The sequence below is a fragment of the Gekko japonicus genome, unplaced genomic scaffold, assembly GCF_001447785.1.
Source record: "Gekko japonicus isolate JY-2015 unplaced genomic scaffold, Gekko_japonicus_V1.1 scaffold1248, whole genome shotgun sequence".
In the NCBI taxonomy this organism is placed as follows: Eukaryota; Metazoa; Chordata; class Lepidosauria; order Squamata; family Gekkonidae; genus Gekko; species Gekko japonicus.
The window spans coordinates 251,205-274,198 of NW_015171541.1; the positions used below are offsets into that span (position 1 = coordinate 251,205).

Consider the following 22,994-nt stretch of genomic DNA (forward strand, 5'->3'; position numbering starts at 1 on the left):
TTTCCATTATTATTATTCCCACTTATCCTATCTGCTAACTCTAACTTACACTATATACTAACATACTATCATACTAACTCTAACTTACTTTATGGATTACATTCTACCTCTCTGCTTCAAAACATAATATCACAGTTCAAACACTTCCATTCCTTAATTTATTTACTGCCTCTACTAAATTTTTCCCTGCAATTTCATTATGTGCAGTGAACATTTTGTTTTCCAAATTAACCATGAGATGTCCAAGCGGCAACCTTCCGTACTGAATTCCTTTGTCTCTGAGAATTTTTGCTGTTTCCTTAAGATGTCTTCTTGCGATGATTGCCTCAGCTGGAATGTCAGGAAACAGATACACAATCGTGTCCTCCAGGCTCAGTCCCTGCTTGTCTCTCGCGATTGCAAAAAGTTTATTCTTCGTCTGGACCTGTTTAAATTCAATGATAATATCAGGGGAAGCATTTTCAGGAGCCTTTGGGAGGATATTTAGCCAGAAGGCAGAGCTGATGATCCCTTCAGAAGACAGTGTTGCTCCTGCTTCTAGAAGAATCTGAGTCAGCCATTTGTTTAAAGCTGCAGTGAGATTTTCTTTTTCACCAAAGTTTACAGATACTTCATGGAGTTTAACCTTCTTTTTCTCAGTTTTGTTTCCTGGAGTATGATCTTATTCTTGCCCCATGTCTCAAATTCCTTAAATTCTTTAATGTTGTCTGCATTCTTTTTTGCCAAGTGAAATGCTGATTCAGCTTTCCTCTCTGTCGTTTTCAAGTCTCGTCTAATTTCTTATTTATTGGCTCAATTGTTTGTTTGAGCAATCCAAATTCCTTTTTTAATTGTCCAACTTCTCCACTCAGTGACTTTATATCATTCTTAATTTCATTCCTTATCTCTGTTAGGGCTTGCAATATCACAGTCTGTTCGCTTTGGTCAGGGTTACTCCCCCCCCCCGCCGCCATTTCCTCTAACAGAGATGCCTCTATGTCTGAATCATCTGAGTGTTTAAGGTCAGTATTACTCTTTTTGGGAGGTCTATAAGGAGGATTTTTAGTACCTTTCTTTGCTCTGGTCCTTTCCATAGCTGGCATTGGTATTTGTTCCAAACTTGGCTGTATTTTCTGGAAGCAGAGCTCTAATTTTTCCGTGGGAATAGCAGGAGCTGGAAGGGATGCAGCCAGCCGGAAGCTCAGCCACCACGCCCCCCCCCCCTCTTTCATTCTTGAATTCTCTTTCTTTTACTTCTTTTAAGGTACTTAAGTATGTATGGCATTTGTTGGAGGTTTTTCCCTCCAATCACATTTGCCAGTTTGGTTTCATTTAAAAACCTTTAACTACCTTTTTCTTAATGTCCATTGCCAGTTATCTTGTAACCTGTCTTGTGGTGGTGGTGGTGGTGATTTGGATCATGGATTCATATTGGAAATACACTATGTGCTTTTCTTTCTTACCTCTAGCATCACTGGGCACTGCATTCCTCAAGGAAATTGAAATATCGAAGCACATGCATAGAAAAGGTAGGCTCATTTCTAATGTAATAGATTATTATTGGGAAAAAAAAGGAATAAATAATAGGGCATGGGATGCCATAGACATATCTCACTACAAAATTTGTAGGAGGGAGTCTGTCTACCACCTGATGAATCATTTATTAACTGTTTACTTTCCTGTCCTGCAAAAATAATTCCTGACTGGAGCTGAGTCATCTTAGGTGGGGAGGATTGCTTTTTAAATACTTCACCAGGCTGCACAGTCCAAAATTTATTAATCAAGATCTGATCTGAACAATGCCCATTTGCAACTACTGGAAATACTCCCAGCTCTGAACAGAATTATTTCCAACATTTGAGGAGTGGCAGAAGTCTTCCAATTTGACTGTTATTCTGGCTCCTTGCCACCTCTTCACTCATGAAAACACACGCGCTTGATTTTACACTCCAATGGGGGAACTCATAGGCTGACCAGAAGTAGCCTATATCAGTACAGGTATTCCTGGAGTGAGACTGCATCAATATTGATAGAATCAGTACGTCCCAAGGATCTTCTGATGGTGGTAGCTTCTGAAATTTTATCCCAGACTTAAAATCCAAAAGGAGTGTCTTCTGTAATGGATCTAGCAGCCTTAGCACGCTGCCCTGGGACCCCAAAACAGTGGAGGGAGGGAGCGACTGAAGGATTAGGACAGAAAGTCTGTAACAAGTCCAGATTTTTTGTGATGTCAGAAGATAGGCTTAAAGAGATGTGTCACATACAAGGATTCGAAACTATTGCTTCTGGGCAAGATACAACCTTTCAATTTTAAATTATTACTCAAGAGTAACAGCACCCTTGTCCTGCCCTGGATAGCCCAGGCAAGCCCAATTTCGTCAGATCTTGGATGCTAAGCAGGGTCAACTCTGGCAAGTACTTGGGAGACCTCCTCGGAATACCAAAGGTGGGGGCAGGCTTTATTCCGCTACCTCTCTGAATATCCTCCAGGCTCCCAGGAGGATCAGTCACCAGAGGTCGCCATAACTTCCAGGTGCACACACTCTCTCACACACACACACGCGCACATATTTTTAAAAAAAGAGTAGACGAAGAGAAGAGATTGGATTTATACCCTGCCCTTCACTGCCCGAAGGAGTCTCAGAGCAGCTTACAATCCCTTTCCCTCCCCCTCCCCCTCCCCACAACAGATACCCTGTGAAGCAGTGTTCCCTCTAAGCTGAGTTAGTGTGAGCTAGCTCACAGTTTTTTAGCCTCCGGCTCACACATTTTTGTCCTGGCTCAGGAAGGATGTCTCCAGAGCAAACTAACCTATGCAGTAGCCAAAGTGCTCACTCACAACTTTAATACCAGTAGCTCACAAAGTAGAATTTTTGTTCACAAGACTCCACAGCTTAGAGGGAACATTGCCTGTGAGGTAGGTGGGGCTGAGAGAGCTCTCTGGAGAACTGCCCTTGAGGGAACAGCAGCGCCCCTGTTATTGTTTGCATCAGCGTTTTCCAAACTCTGTTTTAGGGAACTCCTGGATTCTTTGGACGTTTGTGTTGCATCAGCATCTGAGTTGGAACAGATACCAGGGCTGTTATTTTTTTATAAGCTTAGAAGTAGGCAACTGGCCTTCAAACAGATTTTAAAACATAGCTGGGGAGCTATTGTGGGTGATGCTGAAGCTGGAGTGGTATACAGTCACAGGATTAACATTTTGTCCTTTTGCACATGGGCCCACCAAACTGGTGGAGCTGCGGTGGCTCAAGTGGTTAAGACGCTGAACTGCAGGCTGTGGAAGGTCAGTAGTTCAGCAGTGAGCTCCCGTCTCTAGTTCCAGCTCCTGCCAACCTAGCAGTTCAAAAGCAAGAAATTGCAAGTAGATAAATAGGTACCACTTCGGTGGGAAGGGAACAGCGTTCCGTGCGCCTCGGTGTTTAGTCATGCCGGCCACATGACCACGGAAACGTCTTCGGACAGCGCTGGCTCTTCGGCTTTGAAACGGAGATGAGCACCGCAACCCTAGAGTCGGACTCAACTGGCTTTCGAGCAAGGGAACCTTTACCACCAAACTGGAAAAAAGCTTGTTTCACTGGGAGGATGAAGTCAATAAATTATAAATGTTCTGATTCAGCTCAGTGCTATTTAGGGGTCTTAGTTATTTTGCCAGCTGTCAACTGGCTGAGATTCTGCCCCTTGTCTCTTCACACACAGTTGTTACAGTTTGTAGGGATGCTTTCCTCTGATGGGATTCCATGAGGCTGCATAGTGCCTCTGAATGATACAGCGGGGTACCTGGAGCTGCTCACAAACATCCTTCTTCCCTGTACCATCTGGTTGGGTGCCATTGGGAAAGACCCCCTTTGGCCTCGCGTGTCTTATGCCATCATTAGCATGGGAAAGTAGCTTTTCTGCCAATCTGAAGGTGAAACTGGGTCATCTTTAGGCCACCCTTGACTCCTTCCAAGAGAAGCTTTCCCCATGCTTTACAAACAGAGATCTTCACATGAAAGTGTTACATGGTGCCAAACATACTCCAGGGATGCAGATGCACAGGTGCCCCTGGTTAGTGTCTTGGCAACAAAGTTCAGTCCAGGGCGGGTTTGGATCCAAACAGTTTTTTTTCTATTGAAGAAAAAGAAAAGAGGGGGTTTCCTTTTGACTACCAAAAATGGTCTGTGCTGGAGACCTGCATGGGCCACAGCCATGTGGGATGGGGAGCAGAAGTGGGCAAGAACTGGGGGGAACTGGGCAAGATTAAGTGGGGGGGGGGAAAGCCCCTGTCTGCATCCAGCCCAGCAAGTGAAGGTGCTCTGCAACATCCATTTGAGACTTCAGCAGAGGGCCAGTCAAAGTGGATGTTTAGTGGGTTGTAATATTTGTATCAATAAATTATGTCCCTTCCCTTATTTATGAAGAAACCACAGAATGTGTTCTAGACCAATACATTTATCTTAACTTTCTTTTCCACAAAGGCATGGACCCCAACCAGACACAGTTAAATGTGGCAGACTTCTTTAGGTATGGTGGCAATGACTTTTCTGTTCAGGGATATAATTGGGGAGTAGTGTTTTGCTCAGACCCTGAGGGGTGATTCAATGTACACGTTTATACATGGCTCCTTCCTTCATGTCGTCATACCCCACAGAAGATCAGTTTTAAATGTGCACAAGTTTTCCCATGTTTTTCTCTGTTTGAGTCATTCCAGATATACTCTTGTCCAAACAGTACCTGGTGGTGGTAGTGAAGGACGAGGAATTGCCAGTAGATGCACTTAGTTTTTACTGAGTGACTGACTTATCACATTATTATCCCGCTTTTCCTGCAAGGAGAACTGAACAATGTAGACCATCCTTTTCTTCTCCATTTTATCCTCACAGCAATCCTGTGGGTTACATTAAGCTAAGAGAGAATGACTGGTCCGAGTTCCCCCAGGAAGCTTCATGGCAGAGCCAGGGTTTGAAACTTAAATTTCCCGGATCCTAGACTGACACTTTAACCACTACACCACTCCGGCACCTTAAGGCATTGCCCTTTTGTGGGCAGAAAATTAAGGACTGTGAGAAAAATGAAACTTTCAGAATATGAAAGTAGAATATGGCATGTAGAATATGAAGGCTGAATCAAGCTAATGACTTTTAAATGCTCCTTAATTCTCCTAATGGATCCTGGGTTTCTTTTGGGTTGTTAAGGTGTACTAAATTGGACTAAATTGGCTAATGGGTGGAAGTGGAAATGCAGTATTTGAACCATGCTGTTTCAAGGAACAAAACATATTTCAAGCTTGGTAAGGTGCAGAGGAAAAAAAAATCAATTCCGCCTGGGAGAGTCGATTGAAGTGGTCCAATATTGGACCAGAAGACGGAAAAGGGGCTTCCAGTTCTCTTACTGCCTCAACTGTGATTGGGAGGTCCTGGCGGAGTGTTAGTACTTGGATGGGAGACCACCAAGGAAGTCCAGGGTCACTATGCAGAGGCAGGCCATGGCAAACCCCCCTCTGAGTGTCTCTCGCCTTGAAAATTCTATGGGGTCACCATAAGGTGACTACAACCTGATAGCATACACAAACCCACACACACCCACATATATATGGCATACACACACACACACACTAATTGCCATTTTTGTTGGTAATCCTATGGGGCCTCTTCAACTTGACATAGCCAGGACCACGACATGTCTGAATCCAGCTCTGTATTTGAGGAACAGCTCAAGCCCCTCACTCACATTCCCTTCACAATGTGTATGATTGTTAAAGAAGGAATAGCACACCAGAAGTCTTTGAGGGAATTTAAAGGTCAGGTATGTGAAACCAACTATGTGGAAGCATGTTTATTATAGACTAGACTACTTCTTTCCATATCAAAGCTTTCTTTGCACATGGGGAATGTAATGTTTGGATCAGCCCTACGCAGGTGCTTTCCATGGAGTCAAACTGACAGTTCACCTGGCCTGATAACTAATCATCCCAACAGGTGTTTGATCCCATAGCAGTAAGAGGCCTTTTGCAACTCAGCTATCCCAATTCCCTAACTTAGAGTTTTAGGACATTAAACTAGGTGCTTTATAGCAGGGCTCTTTTTGTAGAAAAAGCGCAGCAGGAACTCATTAGCATAATAGGCCACACCCAACAGCAGGAACTCATTAGCATAATAGTCCACACCCCTGACAGCACAGCTCATAACCACAATAGGCAGCACCCCCATGTTACCAGAAGTATGGTTATCCAGCCACACCCACCTTTTGCTTGTTATTCTGTTTACCTTGTTTGTTGTCAAAACCCAGGGCTTTTTTGTAGCAGGAACTCCTTTGCATGTTAGGCCACACAACCCTAATGTAGCCAATCCTAATGAGTTTCTGCTGTTGGGTGTGGCCTATTATGCTAATGAGTTCCTGCTGGGCGTGGCAAACTTGGGAGCCAGCCGGAACTCCGTTCCTGTGTGTTCCTGCCCAGAAATAGCTCTGGCTTTATGTATGCAAAATACACACCCTGTCTCTGGTGTATGCAGTTCGAAAGCTCTGGTACAATTCTATGACCATAAGTTATCATTTTATGACCTACTGCCTACTCCAAGGTAGCCAGACATTGGCTAATGAGCAGAGACAGACGTTTGTCTTTCATACATGGAGCTAGAAAATGACATAGGATCAGTGGATCAATCACCAAGAAATTATATTTTTGGTGTTTTTTTAAACTATATTAAAAATCACACTTTTATGGAAGTGATCTGAGCAGAATTATATACCATAGCAGACATAAGGCACTTCTCTGTCTATCTTGCAGGTGTCCCCAACCTTGATAACAGGTAGTGGGTGCCACAACAAAATGGCTGCTGTGGTGATGGTGGGGACCAATGCTCCCTCTAAGCTGTGGAGTCTTGTGAGCAAAAATTCTACTTGGTGAGCTACTGGCATTAAAGTTGTGAGCAAGTGATTTGGCTACTGCATAAATTAGTTTGCTCTGGAGCCATCCTTCCTGAGCTAAGACAAAAATTTGTGAGCCAGAGGCTAAAAAACTGTGAGCTAGCTCACACTAACTCAGCTTAGAGGGAACACTGGTGGGGACTAATCATAAAATATAGGGAAGCTCCACAAAACTTTAGGAGACTGCAAGCCAAGCATTGTCCTCTGATGAAGGCAGCTGTTTTCAAATGGATATTAAATTCCAGACATGTAATGAGGCCCTAGTCCCACTCTAGCATATGGTTTCCAGGGAGTCTCCTATCAGAGAGTTTACAGGTCCAGGAGTGCGTGGGGTTGGTTTCTACGGGACCTGTTCACAGGGTGTGAGGCACTGGTGAACTCAGAGGATCACCGTCTTGGTGTATTGTGAGTTTCAGTGGCATGTAGAATGATCTGCCAAGGGGTAAAGCTTAAATGCCCCAAGTCTTCGGGTGGTATGAAGGAAGCCCAAAGGGAAAAAATTGTCTGGGAGGCTCTAGAGACTGAAATAAGACCCTCACACCTCTTGGAGAAGTGAATGGGGCAGAGTCATTAGGAACAAGATGGCCACTCCTATCAAAATTTGTTTTACTCACACAGGCCTTAATTAATTTAGGGTCATCCAGCAAGCCTTTGACCCTTGTTCTTCCTGGTTAATTCCTACATACTGACCACCCTGGTTTCCCCATAAAGTTCTGAAGGGTCCAGTAACTCCAGGTGTTTTCAAAGATTTTTGTCATTGCTGCTGCTGCTGCTGCTGTTCATGTTGGCGTGAGAGATGAAGCTTGACCCAGAAGCCCCTGGCCTTTCTTTCCCCTCTCTTGCTTTCCTGACAGAAGGGAAGATACTGGAAAGGCATTCCTAGCCAGGCTGGATGAAATCATCGAGATTCTTGAATCAGGCAAGAACAATGTCAACAGAGGTTCCTGTTATTGTGAGAAGATTGTGGAATCTGTCATTGTGCCCTTGTCTCAGCACTGTATAGCTCTGGGGAATCATGTCCGCGCCTTTTATTACTTGCTGGAATGTGCTGCTGCCTATGTACAACTCTCCAACAACTACATGGTGAGCAGGACATCTCCTTTGTACCCCCATCAGTCTCACAACCCTTGCTAACTTTTCTTTCCCTACTGTTAGAGGACAGCCTGGATCCAGATATATTTAACACATTTTGGGGTGTGTCTGCACTTATTTGTCTAATTTAAAATTTATTTTGGAAAAAAGGAAGTTGGATGCAAAGCTTTACAAATACATGTTAAATTCTGTAAACAAATCATATAGGGATTTTCTGTGTTCTCATTTTATTTGCTGGTAAGTTCCTGTTTCTTTTTTTTTAGGGGGGGGTTCTCTTCCACACACATTTTCCTCTTTCTATTGGTCAATTCAATATCACACAAGTTTATTTGCAGCATATCTCCCTGCAAATTTAAACTACAGGTTTTTATGTCAAACATAAATATGTGTGACATAAAAATCGATCACTAGAAGGAGCAAAACACATGCAGAACAGACTCCCCCCCCAAAAAACCAGGAACTTACCAGCGAGTAAAATGAGAATGCCGAAAGGCCCATATAGCCATTATTAAGTTCAGTTCACCATCCTAGTTAGAATAACTTTTCATTTATCAAACTTACCTAACTTTTAACCATACAACATATAGATTACTTTATTCAACCAGGTATGTTCTGTAGTTTCTCCAACCACTCCTCTTTATTTGGAGTTATGTTCTTTTCCCAGTAAATAGCAAAAACGAATCTTGCAGAGGTTATGGCATTTAAAATGAATGCTTGAGTATCTTGAGTAAAAAAAATTCAGTTTGATAGTAAAAAAAAATCTTTAAAAGGTGAGTGCTTTTAAAGTCTTTTCAAGATGTTATAATCATACATATGGGCAGGGGTCATTTCCTCCTGGAGTGCCCCAGAGCAGGGCTCCGGCAGTAAGGACCACAGGCCCTTCCCCCTGCCCGTGGAGACGCTTTTAAAGTCCTTTCAAGATGTTATAATCATACATATGGGGCAGGGGTCATTTCCTCCCGGAGTGCCCCAGAGCAGCGCTCCGGCAGTAAGCACCACAGGCCCTTCCCCCTGCCCGTGGAGAGACTCAGGGAGGGAGGATTTAAATGCCTGGGTTCCCTGCCCGATCTTCTCCAGGTGCCCCACAGCCATGGGCAGGACAGGGAGGCAGACATACCTGCCCCTCCCCCGAGCCTCTTCGCTTTTGCGGAGAGACTTGGGCGGGATTTAAATGCCTCCCTGTCCTTTCCATCTCCAGCCAGCCTGCCGTGGCGGATTGGCTGGAGATAGGGTTGCCAGCCTCCAGGTGGGGCCTGGAGATCTCCCGCTTTTACAACTGATCTCCAGCTGACAGAGATCAACTCCCCTGGAGAAAATGACTGCTTTGAAGGGTGGACTCTGTGGCATTGTACCGTGCTGAGGCCCCTCCTCTCCCCAAACCCCACCTTTTCCTGGATCCACCCCCAAAGTCTCCAGGTGTTTTCCAACCCAGACCTGGCAACCCTAGCTGGAGACGGGAAGGACAGGCAGGCAGACATGCCTGCCTCTCCCCCTGAGCCTCTCCGTTTTTGCAGAGAGACTCAGGGAAGGAGGGGATTTAAACTCATTTGCATATGCCTTAATTCATTTTAGATATGCCTGCCCTTTGTCAGGGGGTGTGGCATATGCAAATGAGCTCCTGCATCTCTTTTTCTAGGAAATGACCCCTGCATATGGGGAGCCCATCAACATATGGTTGTCATTTCTTATGCAGAGGGATCACATTACCAAAGCTGTATGTGCATAGAAAGCCCAGGCATTGCCTTATTCACACAAAATTCTACATGGGAGCATCATGGGTAGCACATGTTCCTATTGCTTTACTCCACATACTTATCATTAAAAAGTTTCATTTGAGTGTTGTGCAGACTTATTTCTGGCCTAATCTCCTACCTGGCTCCCCCAACCACATCCTGCCCAAATGTGGTGAAAATCTCAGTAGAGCAGCCATCTTCCTGTTTAGCCCTCCTGGGATACCTTATATATCTTGCTCTTAAAAAGAACCCCAAAGTTATCTGGGGGCAACATGACCAAAGCAGTAGGCGAGTAAGCAGAGTTCAAAAGATCTCAGACAGAGTGTTAGGGTTGAAAAGCAATCTATTGCAGGAAATCAGAATTTACATGGCATTAAAAATAGACAACCTAAACAATTCTCCAAAAAGAAACTGGGAAGAGTAACAAAATGCAGATTTCTTCTATTACTAGCTGCCAGATAATGAAGCCAGGCATGGCACAACAGGTCACAGGCAGATCTTGTGTTTAAGTTGTCTTCAAAATGTAGGGTTGCCTACTTCCTGGAGAAAAAACATCCTGTCCCTTTCATAGAGGCTTAATGGGATGTTATTTCTTTACCAGGTGATGTTATTGCCATGCCATGAAAAGTTTCAGCTGCTCATTTCTTCATGTTAAACCTTTATTACAAGGACATGACATTTTCCACATCTCAGCAGACGGGTTGCTTACAAGGGAGAGCAATTCACCTTAGAAAATATGGAGCTGGTTTTCCAAAATCCAGTCCATACAGGTCTTTTTTGTGTGGGGGAGGGGGAGGTCACACTGGAGCAGTGAAAAAGGCAAACTCTAGGGATTATTAAGAAAGGGATTGAAAAGGAAATGGATGATATTATAATGCCCTATCTTATATTATTATATATGATATTATAATGCCCTAATCTATGGTGCGGCAGCATTTGGAATACTGTGTACAGTTCTGGTCACCATATCTCAAAAAAGACATTGCAGAACTCGAAAAAGTACAGAGGACGGCGACCAAGATGATTGGCAGGGGGGAGTTTGAGCACCTTTCCTATGAGGAAAGGCTGAATAGTCTGGGATTTTTTTAGTTTAGAAAAGAGATGACTAAGAGGGGATACAATAGAGATGTATAGAATTATGCATGGGATGGAGAGAGTTGACAGAGACATTTTTCTTCATCTCTCAAAACGCTAGAACTCGAGGGCATCCAATGAAACTGATGGACAGTAGATTCAGAATGGACAAAAGGAAATATTTATACAAAGAGTGATTAAAATGTGGAATTCACTGTCAGAGGATGTAGTGGTAGCCACAGGAATAAACAGTTTTAAAGGGGGATTAAATAAATTAGTGGAGGATAACTCTACCAGTGGTTACTAGCTATGGTGATTGAGGGGAACCTCCACATTCAGAGGCACTAATCCTCTGAATCCCAGGGCCAGGAGGAAATATTAGAGGAAGGTCTTAGCCTCTATGCCCTGTTGTTGGCCCTCCAGAGAAACTAGTTGGCCAGAGGAAGGATGCTGGACTACATGGACCACTGGTCTGATCCAGCAGGTTCTCGTGTTCTTACAATACTGAGTTACGAGGCTTTGACTCCTACCCAGCCCTGCCAAAACCCACTGGATTCTCTTCCAACACGTACCTCTCTAAATGCACTTGACAAACCTAGGGGGTGTGTGGGGTGCAAATAAAGTTACAAAAAGTAAATTCTCTATCTTTTGATATTTTTATTTGAGGCTTTTACATACCTGAATACGGCGGAGTGCCTGTTGAAATCCTTGAATCCCAAGCAGAATATTAGCCAGTTTGAGATGTCTGTTTTGTACAGTCTCAAGGGTGAGGTAAGAAGACATCTTCTTAGTTAATAGTGTTCAGTGGCACTGTCTGGATGCTTCCGGTTGCTACTCCCCTCTCTGATAAGAACATAAGAGCATAATCAGGCCAAAGGCCCATCCAGTCCAACACTCTGTGTCACACAGTGGCCAGAAATACCAGTGCCATCAGGAGGTCCACCAGTGGGGCCAGGACATTAGAAGCCCTCCCACTGTTGACCCCCCCCCAAGCACCAAGAAGACAGAGCATCACTTGCCCCAGAGCCCCTATCTATACCTTGTGGCTAATAGCCACGGATGGACCTCTGCTCCATATGCCCATCCTTGTGTTGAAATTTGAGCCTAAAGAGTGTGGGACATGTTGTCTCCTTGCTGTCAAGAACAAGTAAAGTCCCATGCAAGTTCTTATAGAAATTGAGCTTTGGTTGGGTAAGCAAGAGGATGTTGGGGAACCACTGGTTGGAGGGCACATGCATGTGTTTTCCCCCAAGGGTTCCTGCTTTCACATGTGCATATAAAGCTACCTTTTACTGAGCCATACCTTTGCAGTGCCATCCTAAGCAAAATTACACTATTCTAACTCTGCTTAGTATGGCACTGTCAGTCAGTACTGCCTGTCCAGGCAAGGCGGGATATAAATTGAAATTAATAAATAATATATAAATAAATAAATACACAAAGAAGGCCATGATACAGTGTTGCCACAGTCATATAGACCCATCTCTTTACTGAATGTAGATTATAAAATCTTTGCTACAATAATGGCAGAATGATTAAAAATATATATACCAAATCTAATACATACTGATGACCAAACAGGTTTTGTACAATATAGGATTTATAATAGATGCAACTGAACTCATGAATAAAAAAAGAAAGAAAGCAGCATTTTTATCTTTGGATGCAGAGAAAGCATTCGATAACATATTATGGCCTTTCTTTAATGTACTTCAGGGTAAGGGCTGTGGCATAGAATTCTGGAACTCGGTGCAAGCTATGTATCAGAAACAACAAGCAAAGATTTTAATAAATGAAAAATTAACAGAAACAATTCCAATTGAAAAAGAACTTATCAAGGCTGTCCTCTGTCATCCTTATTATTTATTTTAGCAGTAGAGATATTAGCCATAAAGATCAGACAAAATACAAGGATCAAAGGAGTTAAAATGGGTGATAAAGAATTTAAAATGAAAAGCTATGCAGACAATGTGGTTATAACAGTTTTGGATCCTCAAAAATTGTTACAATATATAATGGAACATATTGAAGAATGTGGATCCTCTTCAGGATATAAAGTAAACAGGAAGAAGACAAAAACCAAAATGAAATTCTTAGTTCAGCAAGATGTTATAAAGAGCACAGAATGCACAGCAGCCACCAACTTTATTAAATATCTGGGGATATGGACAAAATTGCAATCGCTTTAAAAATTATTATCAGAAGACCTGGAAACTGATACAAGAAGATTTATTCAGATGGAAAAAATTAAAACTCTCGTGGCTGGGAAGAATTTCAGCAATCAAAATGAATGTACTGCCAAAATTAAATTTGTTATTCCAGATGTTACCTGTATATAATGAAAAAAGAATACTGACAGAGTGGCAGATAAATACATTCATCTGGAATGGCAAGAAACCAAGAATACATTTTAAAATACTTCAAGATGAGGAAGAGTGGAGGGCTAGCAGTTCCAAATATAAAATTGTGAATTGAATCAAAAATTCAAGACTAATAATAGTAAAACTTGAATCAGCAGACCTAGAAGAAAGTTTACATAATTATTTATGGATTAAGAAATCAACTAAAATGATCATAACTCAAGAAAGGAGTCATATAATTAGAGATGGTCTTTTGAGAATATGGTTTGCACGTTGGAACTTATTGAATCGTCCAAACTCCCCACTCATGCCCCCAATAGAAGTTTACCATGATAAGAATACGAGAAATAAAAGTGATTTCTTAGTATAATATGGTAATATGGTATATGCTCAGCAAAAACTCCAAGTCCTAACAAGATATTAGAGATGAGGGGATTAACATTCAACGACTACCATATTACCAATTAACTTCAAGATTAAAGATAATTAACACGAAAGGTGGAACTCTAAGAGAGATGACCAAATTCAAACAACTGATTACAAAACAAAAAGTTCATTTACTACGATGGATATATGAGTTATTACTTCACTTCGAAACAGAAGAAGAGCAAGTGAAAAAATGTATGATTAAATGGATGCAGAATTTTAGAGAGCAAATACCTATGCAACAATGGGAATGATTATGGGGAAAAGAAACTAAGTTCACAGCCAGCCAGGCACTAAGAGAAAATTGGTATAAAATGTTTTTCAGATGATATATTGCTACAAAGAAAATTGAGAAAGTAGACAACACTTACAAAGGAAAATGTTGGAAATGTCAAGATATAGATGGAACCTTTTACCATATGTGATGGACTTGTAAAAATGCAAAAAGATATTGGCAGGAAATGCATGGGAAAATGCAGAATATATTAAAATTTAAATTTCTCATGGAAGCTAAGAATATGTTAATAGGAGTATGACCTAACTAAATACCAAAATTTTTGGAAGAGATAGATGAATATATGGTGAAAGCAGCAAGAATCATTTACGCAGCAAAATTAATGAAAACTGGAAAGGCTCCTGGGTATGACTTTCTTTCGGCTGAACTCTTTAAGTTAGACCAGTATAGTGGGCAAAATTATTAGCCCCCTTATTCACAAAAATCAATCAAACTGAAGTAATTCCTAGAAGTTGGAAACAAGCAATTACTCCTATTTATACAACGGAGATGAGAATGGATCTTTCTAGTTATAGGTCAATTAGCCTACTTCCTTTATTGAACAAAAGATATGCTGCCTTTTTTGTGATAAAACTCTCCTCCAAAGGAGAGAATTTTATTGCTTTTAAGATTTTCAAAAAAAGGGAGGGTATATAGAGGGATTAAGAATAGTGGTGAGTGATGATTGAATTAGTATATTAATCTTTTGTTAGTATTAATACATTCTATGGCTTCTTCTGTGAATGGCCGATCTTCTTTCTTCTTTACCTGTAAAAAATAAAGACGTTAACTATATTAGTAATGTCCTTTTGGGTTATTATTAGTATTGTCTTTTAAAGCGCTTTCAAAAGTTCTTCAGATGTTGGGGCGTTTGCCTTTTTTGTCTCTCAAGTTGTAGGGAGCCCCTCCTACCGCTCCTCTTTCCTCCGGTTCCCTGTCACCTCCTTCTGGGCCGCTGTCTTCTTCACTGCTAAATACCTTCCATTTAGCAAGTTCTGCTTCGTCCTCTGAACTGGCGTGTCTCTTCAAAAAGTCTTGTGCTTTGAAAATGGAGTCTATCTTTTCTCTTTTGTCTTTAAATTTAAAGACAAGCCCTTCTGGAATCAACCGTCTGTAATTAATTTGGTGATTTTGCAAGAATGTGGTCAGTCCTTTATAAGCCTTCCGCTTCTGATGAATTTCAAATGGTACATCTTTTAAAATCCTTATAGTCTGTTCTCCAATCTTCAAGGGCGTTGCTGATGTCGCTTTTAAAATTTGATCTCTAGTGTGTTGTTTGGTAAATTTGACAACCACTTCAGCTGGCAGATTATTTTTCTTTATAAAGTTGGAATAGGCTCTATAGGCCAAATCCATCTCTTCGCTTAACTTATCCGCTTCCCTGCCCGTCAGTGGCGCCAAAGCACCCGCTTATATGCTTCTGAGATCTTCCTTCTCAACCTCCTGGATTCCTTGAAATCGGAGAGTTGGGTTTGATTTTTCCATTTGTAACATCAGTAACTTGTTATCTTGTACTTCTTGGTTTTTTTCCATTTTGATGACCTTCTTCTTGATTTTTTGTGTATCTTCTGTTGATACCAGACATTTCTTTGCAATCTCCTCCATCTTCTTAGCTGTATCTGTCAATTGTGTCTGTTGACTGCTGAGAACACTTTCCATGCTTACTAACATTTGGCTGATTTTCTGCATTTGATCCAGCAGAGGGCGCAACATCTCTCTTTCTTGTTGAGTGGCAGCCGGCCTTTAATGAATTCCCCAAAAGGTAACTTTACTGTTTTCAATTCCCACTCCCCCCTTCTTCTCGCAATCAAACACAGTCTCGTGCTATTATGGGGGGGGGGCTGCCCGCCCTCCTCCCTGCGCTTTTTCCAAGGGGGAAGGGAACGCTCTTAGGATTTTTCGATCCTCCACTCACAGTTTTCAGCGGTTTTTCTGTTTCTTGTAATCGCTGTATCGCGCCATCACTCCGGTAGGTCTGGTGGCGTAGCTAGGTCCCCTAAGGGCACAACGCGCGTGGGCGGATCGCCTCCGGGAGAGTCCCGAGAGTGCAATCGCCATTCGCTTCGCCGTGACCGGAAGTCATATGCTGCCTTTTTTTTTAACTGCCCCCAAAGGGGCAGGGTTTTTATTACATTTTCCACATAACATACACAAACAATCATAACATATACATACATACTAACATACAAACAGATACATGGAGGTTATTTTCAATTTTACCAATATTTATACTGATGCCTATTCCACCTTAATAACAATTTCTCATGAACTGTGTAAGCGACTTTTCTGTCTCTATCATCCTAACAGGTATATATTTCATTTAGTAAACTCTTAGTCTGTCTCATGCTGCCTTTTTAATGAATAAATTAAAAGCATAGATGGAAGAATAAAACATAATTTGACAAAAGCAGTTTGGTTTTCGGAAGGGCTGTAAATGCATACAACATTGTTTGAGCCTATCAATGCTTGTTAATAAATATATTTAAACTAATGGAGAATCTATATTTGCTGCCTTTGTTGACCTTCAAGCAGCTTTTGAACCAGTATCCCATAACTCATTTATGGGGAAAGTTGAACTCTACCTCAGTTCCTAAGTGGGTATTGGCCCTGATTAAGAACTTATATACTGTGAATATTCTACAGTTAAGAAATTTAATATGAATTCATCTCCGAGATTAATAAGAATCAAGGTGTACAGCAAGGATGCATGCTAGCTCCACACGTATTCAATTTATATATAAATAACTTCTTTCCAAATCTGCAAAGTCATGTACCATATTTAGCAAATCACCCTCTACCAATGCTTTATATGCCGATAATTTAGTTCTCCTTAGCTAAACCCCAAAAGGCTTGAAGAAACTCATGAGCGATTTTTGGGGTTTTTGCACTCGAGAGTTGTTGACAATTAATTTTGCTGAAACAAAGATCCCGAGATTCTCTAAGTCAAGGTGTTTGAAGGAATGTCTCTAGAAAATTTATGGAGAAACTATCAAAGAATGTAAACGGTTTAAATATCTCAGTGTTATGTTAAGTTATGATTTATCCTGGAGCTCCCATATAAATTCTGTCATAAGAAAGACCCAAATGACAGTAATCATTCCCAGAAATTCTTTTATACCAAAGGCGGCCAATTTATCCTGCTTTTGTTAAAGATATAGAAGGCTATCATCCTTCCCAAATTGCTCAATGTCCCAAAAATCGTGATGAAATGTTAAAAAAATATGTCTTTTTTGATATATTCTGATATATAATAATCAATATATATAGCTTGTTATATAACCCCTTTCTTGTTATATAATTCCTTTTTTCTTTTGTATCCCTTTTACTATTATCTTGTTTCTTAAAATTAAAACTATATTTTAAAAAAATAGTGAAAGTTCATGGCAGTTCTTCAGTTTTTAAACATTGTTTCATGAACCATGAACTGCCCAAAATTCATGACAAACTTTAGTTTGTCAGCCAATTTGTGCCCATCCCATGTGAGCCTACCTGGAAAAAATAAATGCTTTGGATGGTGGACTCTAGGGCATTGTACCCCACTGAGGTCCCTGTTCTCTCCAGGCTCCATCCCCAAATCTTCAGGAATTTCCCAGCCTGGAGCTGGTAACCTCCCCCCCTCCATCCTGGAGCTGGCAACTCCCCCAACTAGGAGTTTCCCAACCTAGAGCTGGCAGCAATGGCCGTGGGACCTGGCAACCCTAATTCTGATGCCTGTAAGTTTGCACAAGTCCTTCTAGCCCAGAGATTCTGTCCATGTGGAAGAGGAGACATTGAATCACTAACTCGTTTCTTCTTTAGTTGTGGTTTATAGTCCACTCAAAGGGCTTGCTTTATAATACCTCTCACTCACTGCCAAGTTTCCTGTCTGCTCGCATGCTTTTCACCTTTTATTTCTCTTGGCTGGTAGAGATAAGGTAGTTATACTCTCTGTGATTAAATGTATTCTTTGAGCTCTTAAAGTTAGGAGCCTGTGTGTATCATCTAAACCTGTGGATTTTAAAATGTTTATTTATTTATTTTATATATTTAATAAATTGGGACTTTTTTTTTAATTCACCCATGTGCTTTGGTACATAGGCGTTCACATTTCTGGACAGAAACAGGAAATGGGATGTGTGTCTCTGGTTTCAGTAATAAATGAGCAATTATTTGTGCCCTCAGGTATAAAAGACACTCCATTTCTGATGTGAATGGCTACCCATGTCTGGTTTTTCTGCTTGCTTCCCACAGCTTTTATGAACAGAATTATTCACACATCTCTTTACAAACCATAAATGAGCATCTTTGGTTGAGGGACCACAATGCACTAGACTAATTATCTTCTGTCCAGAGTATCCTAATGATTTTAACAACAATCACTGTGCTTTTATCCCACACATATCTCCGTAGGTCTCTTACAATATGGGTCAGATTTGTTTAGCAAAAAAGCTGGAGAAGAAAGCTTTGGATTTGTTGAAGAAAAGTTTCCCGTTGACCATCGTTGGAGCTTTTTTCATGTCCATGGTGGAAATTTCCAAACATATGTCACATCCGAAGAAGCAGCCTTCTTGGCAAATGGCTAATGGGTAGGATGCCAACAAATCTTTTTTTAAAGAAGTGTGGGGTCATGGAGCTCTAAAGGATCACATGTGCTACCCAGTCCCATTTCTGGAGCTCAAGCATGGATGGGCCTCTTCTAAAAGCAAACAAACCTTCCATTCATGGAATTGTATCACCTTCCTCTCTTTCTCTTACAGGAGCATATTAATTTGAGAGTAAGCATGGTATAATAGCTTAGAGTGTCAGACTAGGATCTGGGGGAGCCAAGTTCAAATCCTCACTCTGCCATGGAAGCTTGCTGGGTGACATTGGGCTAGACACTCTCTCAGCCTAAACTATCTTACAGGGTGCTTGTGAAGATAAAACAGAGGAGAGGAGAATGATGTAAGCTGCTTCGGGTCTCCTTTGGGGAGAAAGTTGGGGTATAAATTTAGTAAATAAATAATATGTGCAACAGGCCTCTGAATTAAGAAATCATTTCTAATGTCTTGCCCAGACCCATCTCAATGTTACTGTTACTATCCAATACAGAATTAAGAATATGTGAAATTTACAGTGACCTAGATGGCCCCGGCTGGCCTGATCCCAACAGATCTTGGCTGCTAAACAGGGTCAGTCCTGGTTTGTATTTGGATGAGAGACAACCAAGGAAGTCTAGAGTTGTTGCTTAAAAGCAGGCAATGGCAACACTGCATGTGTTATTCTCTTGACTTGAAAACCCTATGTAGGGGTGTCAAACATGCGGCCCGCAGGCTGGATCCAGCCACTGCAGGGCTGATATCCAGCCTGCAAGCAACTGGCTCCCTCCTGCTGTGTTGCCAAGCCTCTCTTCCTCCTTTAGGGAGGAAGTGAGGGGGAAGGAAAAAGAGAGCACACGTGTGCGCACCATAGAAAAGCTCCCTCCACTCTCTCCTGCTTCCACCTCTGGGGCTGCTGCTGCATTGCCAAGCCTCTCCTTCCTCTTTTGAGGAGGAAGCCAGGGGAAAGGAAAAAGAGAGAGAGAGCTTTTTCTGACAAGCCCTGCTCTGCTGTTTACTTTGAGTCCTGATCTTACACACACCCACATTAAAAAAGGAAGGGGGGCAGGAAAGAGATGCATCTGGGATAAGGGGGGGTTAAATAGAAATTATTTTGGCTTATTTTGAAAAGTTTTTTTAAATTTAATTATTCTATGCCTTTCTGGGATTTTATTTTCTTTCAAAAAGACCCAGATTAGGAATTACAACACTCGGATTGGATTCCATAGTTTAATGACTGGAAGTAGATGGCTAAGAATTTAAAAATAGATTTATGGTTCCATATATTCCAGTTCAACACGTGGTCTCCGTCTCTCCCCTCCCACCTCACTGGCTGCCTTTCTTCACATTAAACTAGCAGTGAGTGGATTTTGTCCAGTCTGAAAGCACACATTATTTTACTTGGAGAGATCCCCCTTTCCAGTTCTAACATATGAAAAAAGATAAAAGAAACCTAACAGTGCAGCTTGCAATCTTTATTAGTGGAAGGGAGCAAGAGTCCAGTAGCACCTTAATGTCTAACTAAATTTGTCACAGATATGTGCTTTTATGAGTCACTGCTCACTTCTTCAGATACAGCTAGAATGTGAGTCCATCTGTTCTTCTATCTTGGAGAGTGAAGTAATTTCAGATGCCAAATAACAATAGCAGCCATTATTTATTTATTTATTTATGTTATTCAATTTATACCCTAGGTCTCAATTCAGCCCAGGAAGATGCATTGAGCTTCATTATCAGTTGCAATTCAGCAGTCTCTCTTTCTAATCTCTCTCTGAAATTCCTTTGTAAGAGAACTGCTACTCTTAGGTCATCCACTGAATGTCCTGGAAGGTTAAAATGTCCTTCCACTGGTTTTTGAATGTTGTGGTTTCTTATAACTGTAGAAAGAGTAAAGTCCAGTAGCACTGTGAAGGCTAACAAAATTTGTGGCAGGGTAGAAGCTTTCATGAGTCACTGCTCACTTCTTCAGACTTATGTCCATTTATTCTTTGCATCCTCCTGGGCTGAATCTTCCTGGACCAAACTGAGACCTAGGTTTCCTGTCTCATTACCAATGATGATATCCCTATGCATACTACCCCTCTGCATATTACACCTCATCCAATCAAGCCTATTGACATTCAGCATCTGAAATCATTTTATAAAGTTTATATCTCCGGTACCTTATGTTACATTTTATGGCATACATGGCTCGGCCAAACAAAGTGACATTTATGTTAGATCCAGACCTTGTAACAAATGAGTTCAACACTTCTGCCCTACAAGGTTGCCAAAAGTCAAGCTTTGACTTGATGGCACTTTCCATCGCCAACCAGGTCGGTCTGGGTTGGATTGTGGACATTTTCTTTGGCTCCCTCTTAGTGTAATTACTCACCAGCAATTGCTGTAAACCTTAGAGCGGGGGTGTCAAACATAAGGCCCGGGGACCAGAACTGGCCTGTCCAGGCCTCTTACCCGGCCCTCAAGCAACTGGTATGTATAGAAAACTAGTCTTTATTGGGGCTTTTATGCATTCCCTAGTAAATCAGTTGCTTTCACTGCGAGGAATTAATTGCTTTTGTTTATATGTTGAGTAAAAAATAATATTGTTAATTGGATTTGCCTGTGTCCTTTATAAAATTTATATCTCTGGTACCTGGCATTACATTTTATGGCACACGTGGCCTGGTCCAACAAAGTGATATTTATGTCAGATCCGGCCCTCGTAACAAATGAGTTTGACACCTCTGCCTTAGAGGATCAGAAAGGTATTTTAGATATTTAAAACTATTGACATTGCCCACTATAGTCTATTCTTCTTTATATTCTCTGCAGTTTTACTTTTGTGACTAAGGCTACGCAAAGCACACATTAACACCTTCACAAAGTTCTGACAGGGTAAAGTTGGGAGGTGGGCCTTCTCCACGCATCCTCCACTTCCTGTTGTGGCCCAGCCTCAAGAAGCTGAAGTCCCAATAGCCTGCCAATGGCTCCAAAAGGATCTCATTGGGTGTACTTTCCCCCTTCTGCTTTCACACACCCAGGGTAGGGTCGTACAACCCCACATGGATTTCCCTGGTGGGCCAGATAGCAACTCACCAGTACTGTTTAAGGCAAACATTACTGGGGGGAAAGGATGAAACCCCTTCTCAACATATGTAGCACTTTTTAATCTTTCTCAAATAGGCTGTGTGGAGGAATAATCTAAATAAATAAAATCGTAGCTATATGTCTGCATGGAATAAATGCCTATGACTCAGTGATTAATGTATGCAAGGGAAAGGTTATAAACCCTGAGCTCATACTTTTATGTTCTCTCCTTGCCCACCAACATATTCCATGTAATTCCTCCAGGGGTGGCAATTCCACCATGAAATATCAGTGATTATCTCATATCTTTTGCAGCAAAGAGAAGAGATTAGCTCTTCTTTATCAGCGGGGTCGCTGCCTCTCTATACTGTGGCAGGCCTTTAGCTTGGATCCTGCTACAAACAGTAAGAAGTTCTCCTACTTGGCAGCTCTCATGACTGTGAACTGTGCAGAGGAGTCTCAGGATGAGGCCCAGGTATGTCTTTCACTCTCGCTCCGGGGACTTTCTTGCTTTTGTCATATCTTTGTCACATGGAAAGCACGTACCTGGTATTGTCTGAAAGCGTGTACTCTAGACTGTTTTGTGTGGATTAGGCATCTCTTTCCTACCAAGTCATACTTTGTCAGGATGGCTAAAGAATAGGAAAAGGGTAGATTTGTTACCCACTTTTCCGTAGCATGATTTTACAGAGGTGAGAATTCTCATCCACATTAGTGATGTACCTACTATACATGACATATCTGTGTACTGATCAAAGTTGCAGAAAATAGGAACTGGCATTAGCATGCTCCTTTCCGAACATTCCTGTTCATGGCGAGGGAAGCATATGTGTAGATACTTCCTCTGTGCATAGGTCCCATGCTCGCAACCCAGTCATTGCATGGAGGGAAGGGGGGATAGGCCAGCGTGTTCATGCCCACTCCCTGCATGTATATTCATTGTACCGAGGGATAATGTATAAAGGACTCCTATAAAGATACAACCGAGGTGTGTACTTTCTCCAAACAAATTAATGTTCTGAGGATGAATTCTTAATTAAGGAGATGGCCATTTTTAAGAATCTGCTTCTAGCCTGTGAATTGTTGTACAGGACCTGTTTTAAGCTGTTAAATGTTTAATGCTGTTTTATTCTCAGGTTGGGTTTTTAGTGGCTGAGTTTTAAATAGTGTGTTCATTGTTAATGACGTCTGTGGTATTTTATGTTTTACGTCATAAGCTGGCCTGAGCAGGCCCTCTGGGGAGGCTGCATAGAATTTTTTTAAATGACTAAAATAATAAAACAATGAGAGCACTTCTGCCACTGTTCAAAAATTATAGGTTATATGCTTTATTCTGCATAAATCCTGATTGTGCAATTTTTTTAAAAAAAGCATAAACATTACTTTTACACGTGTTGTCATATAAACTCTGTGGCTTCTAGTTTATTATGATGCCTCTTTTTAAGTGCTCCCTGGTTTTCTCATTTTACAGATAATCTCCTCCTACATGGAGTTCTCACAGTGCTGTCAGCTGATTGGCTGT

The 22,994-nt window shown here is 41.5% G+C and overlaps 1 protein-coding gene across 1 annotated transcript in view; it reads left to right on the forward strand.

The window, feature by feature from the left end:
- The window catches only part of LOC107117510 (adenylate cyclase type 10-like), a 110,700-nt gene that overhangs the window by 71,623 nt on the left and 16,083 nt on the right, over positions 1–22,994 (forward strand). The window contains 5 exon segments of the mRNA XM_015419646.1: positions 7,743–7,971; positions 11,454–11,558; positions 18,237–18,412; positions 21,788–21,947; positions 22,944–22,994. The exon segment at positions 22,944–22,994 is cut by the window's right edge and continues 160 nt beyond it. Of these exon segments, the coding sequence (XP_015275132.1) occupies positions 7,743–7,971; positions 11,454–11,558; positions 18,237–18,412; positions 21,788–21,947; positions 22,944–22,994 (721 nt within the window).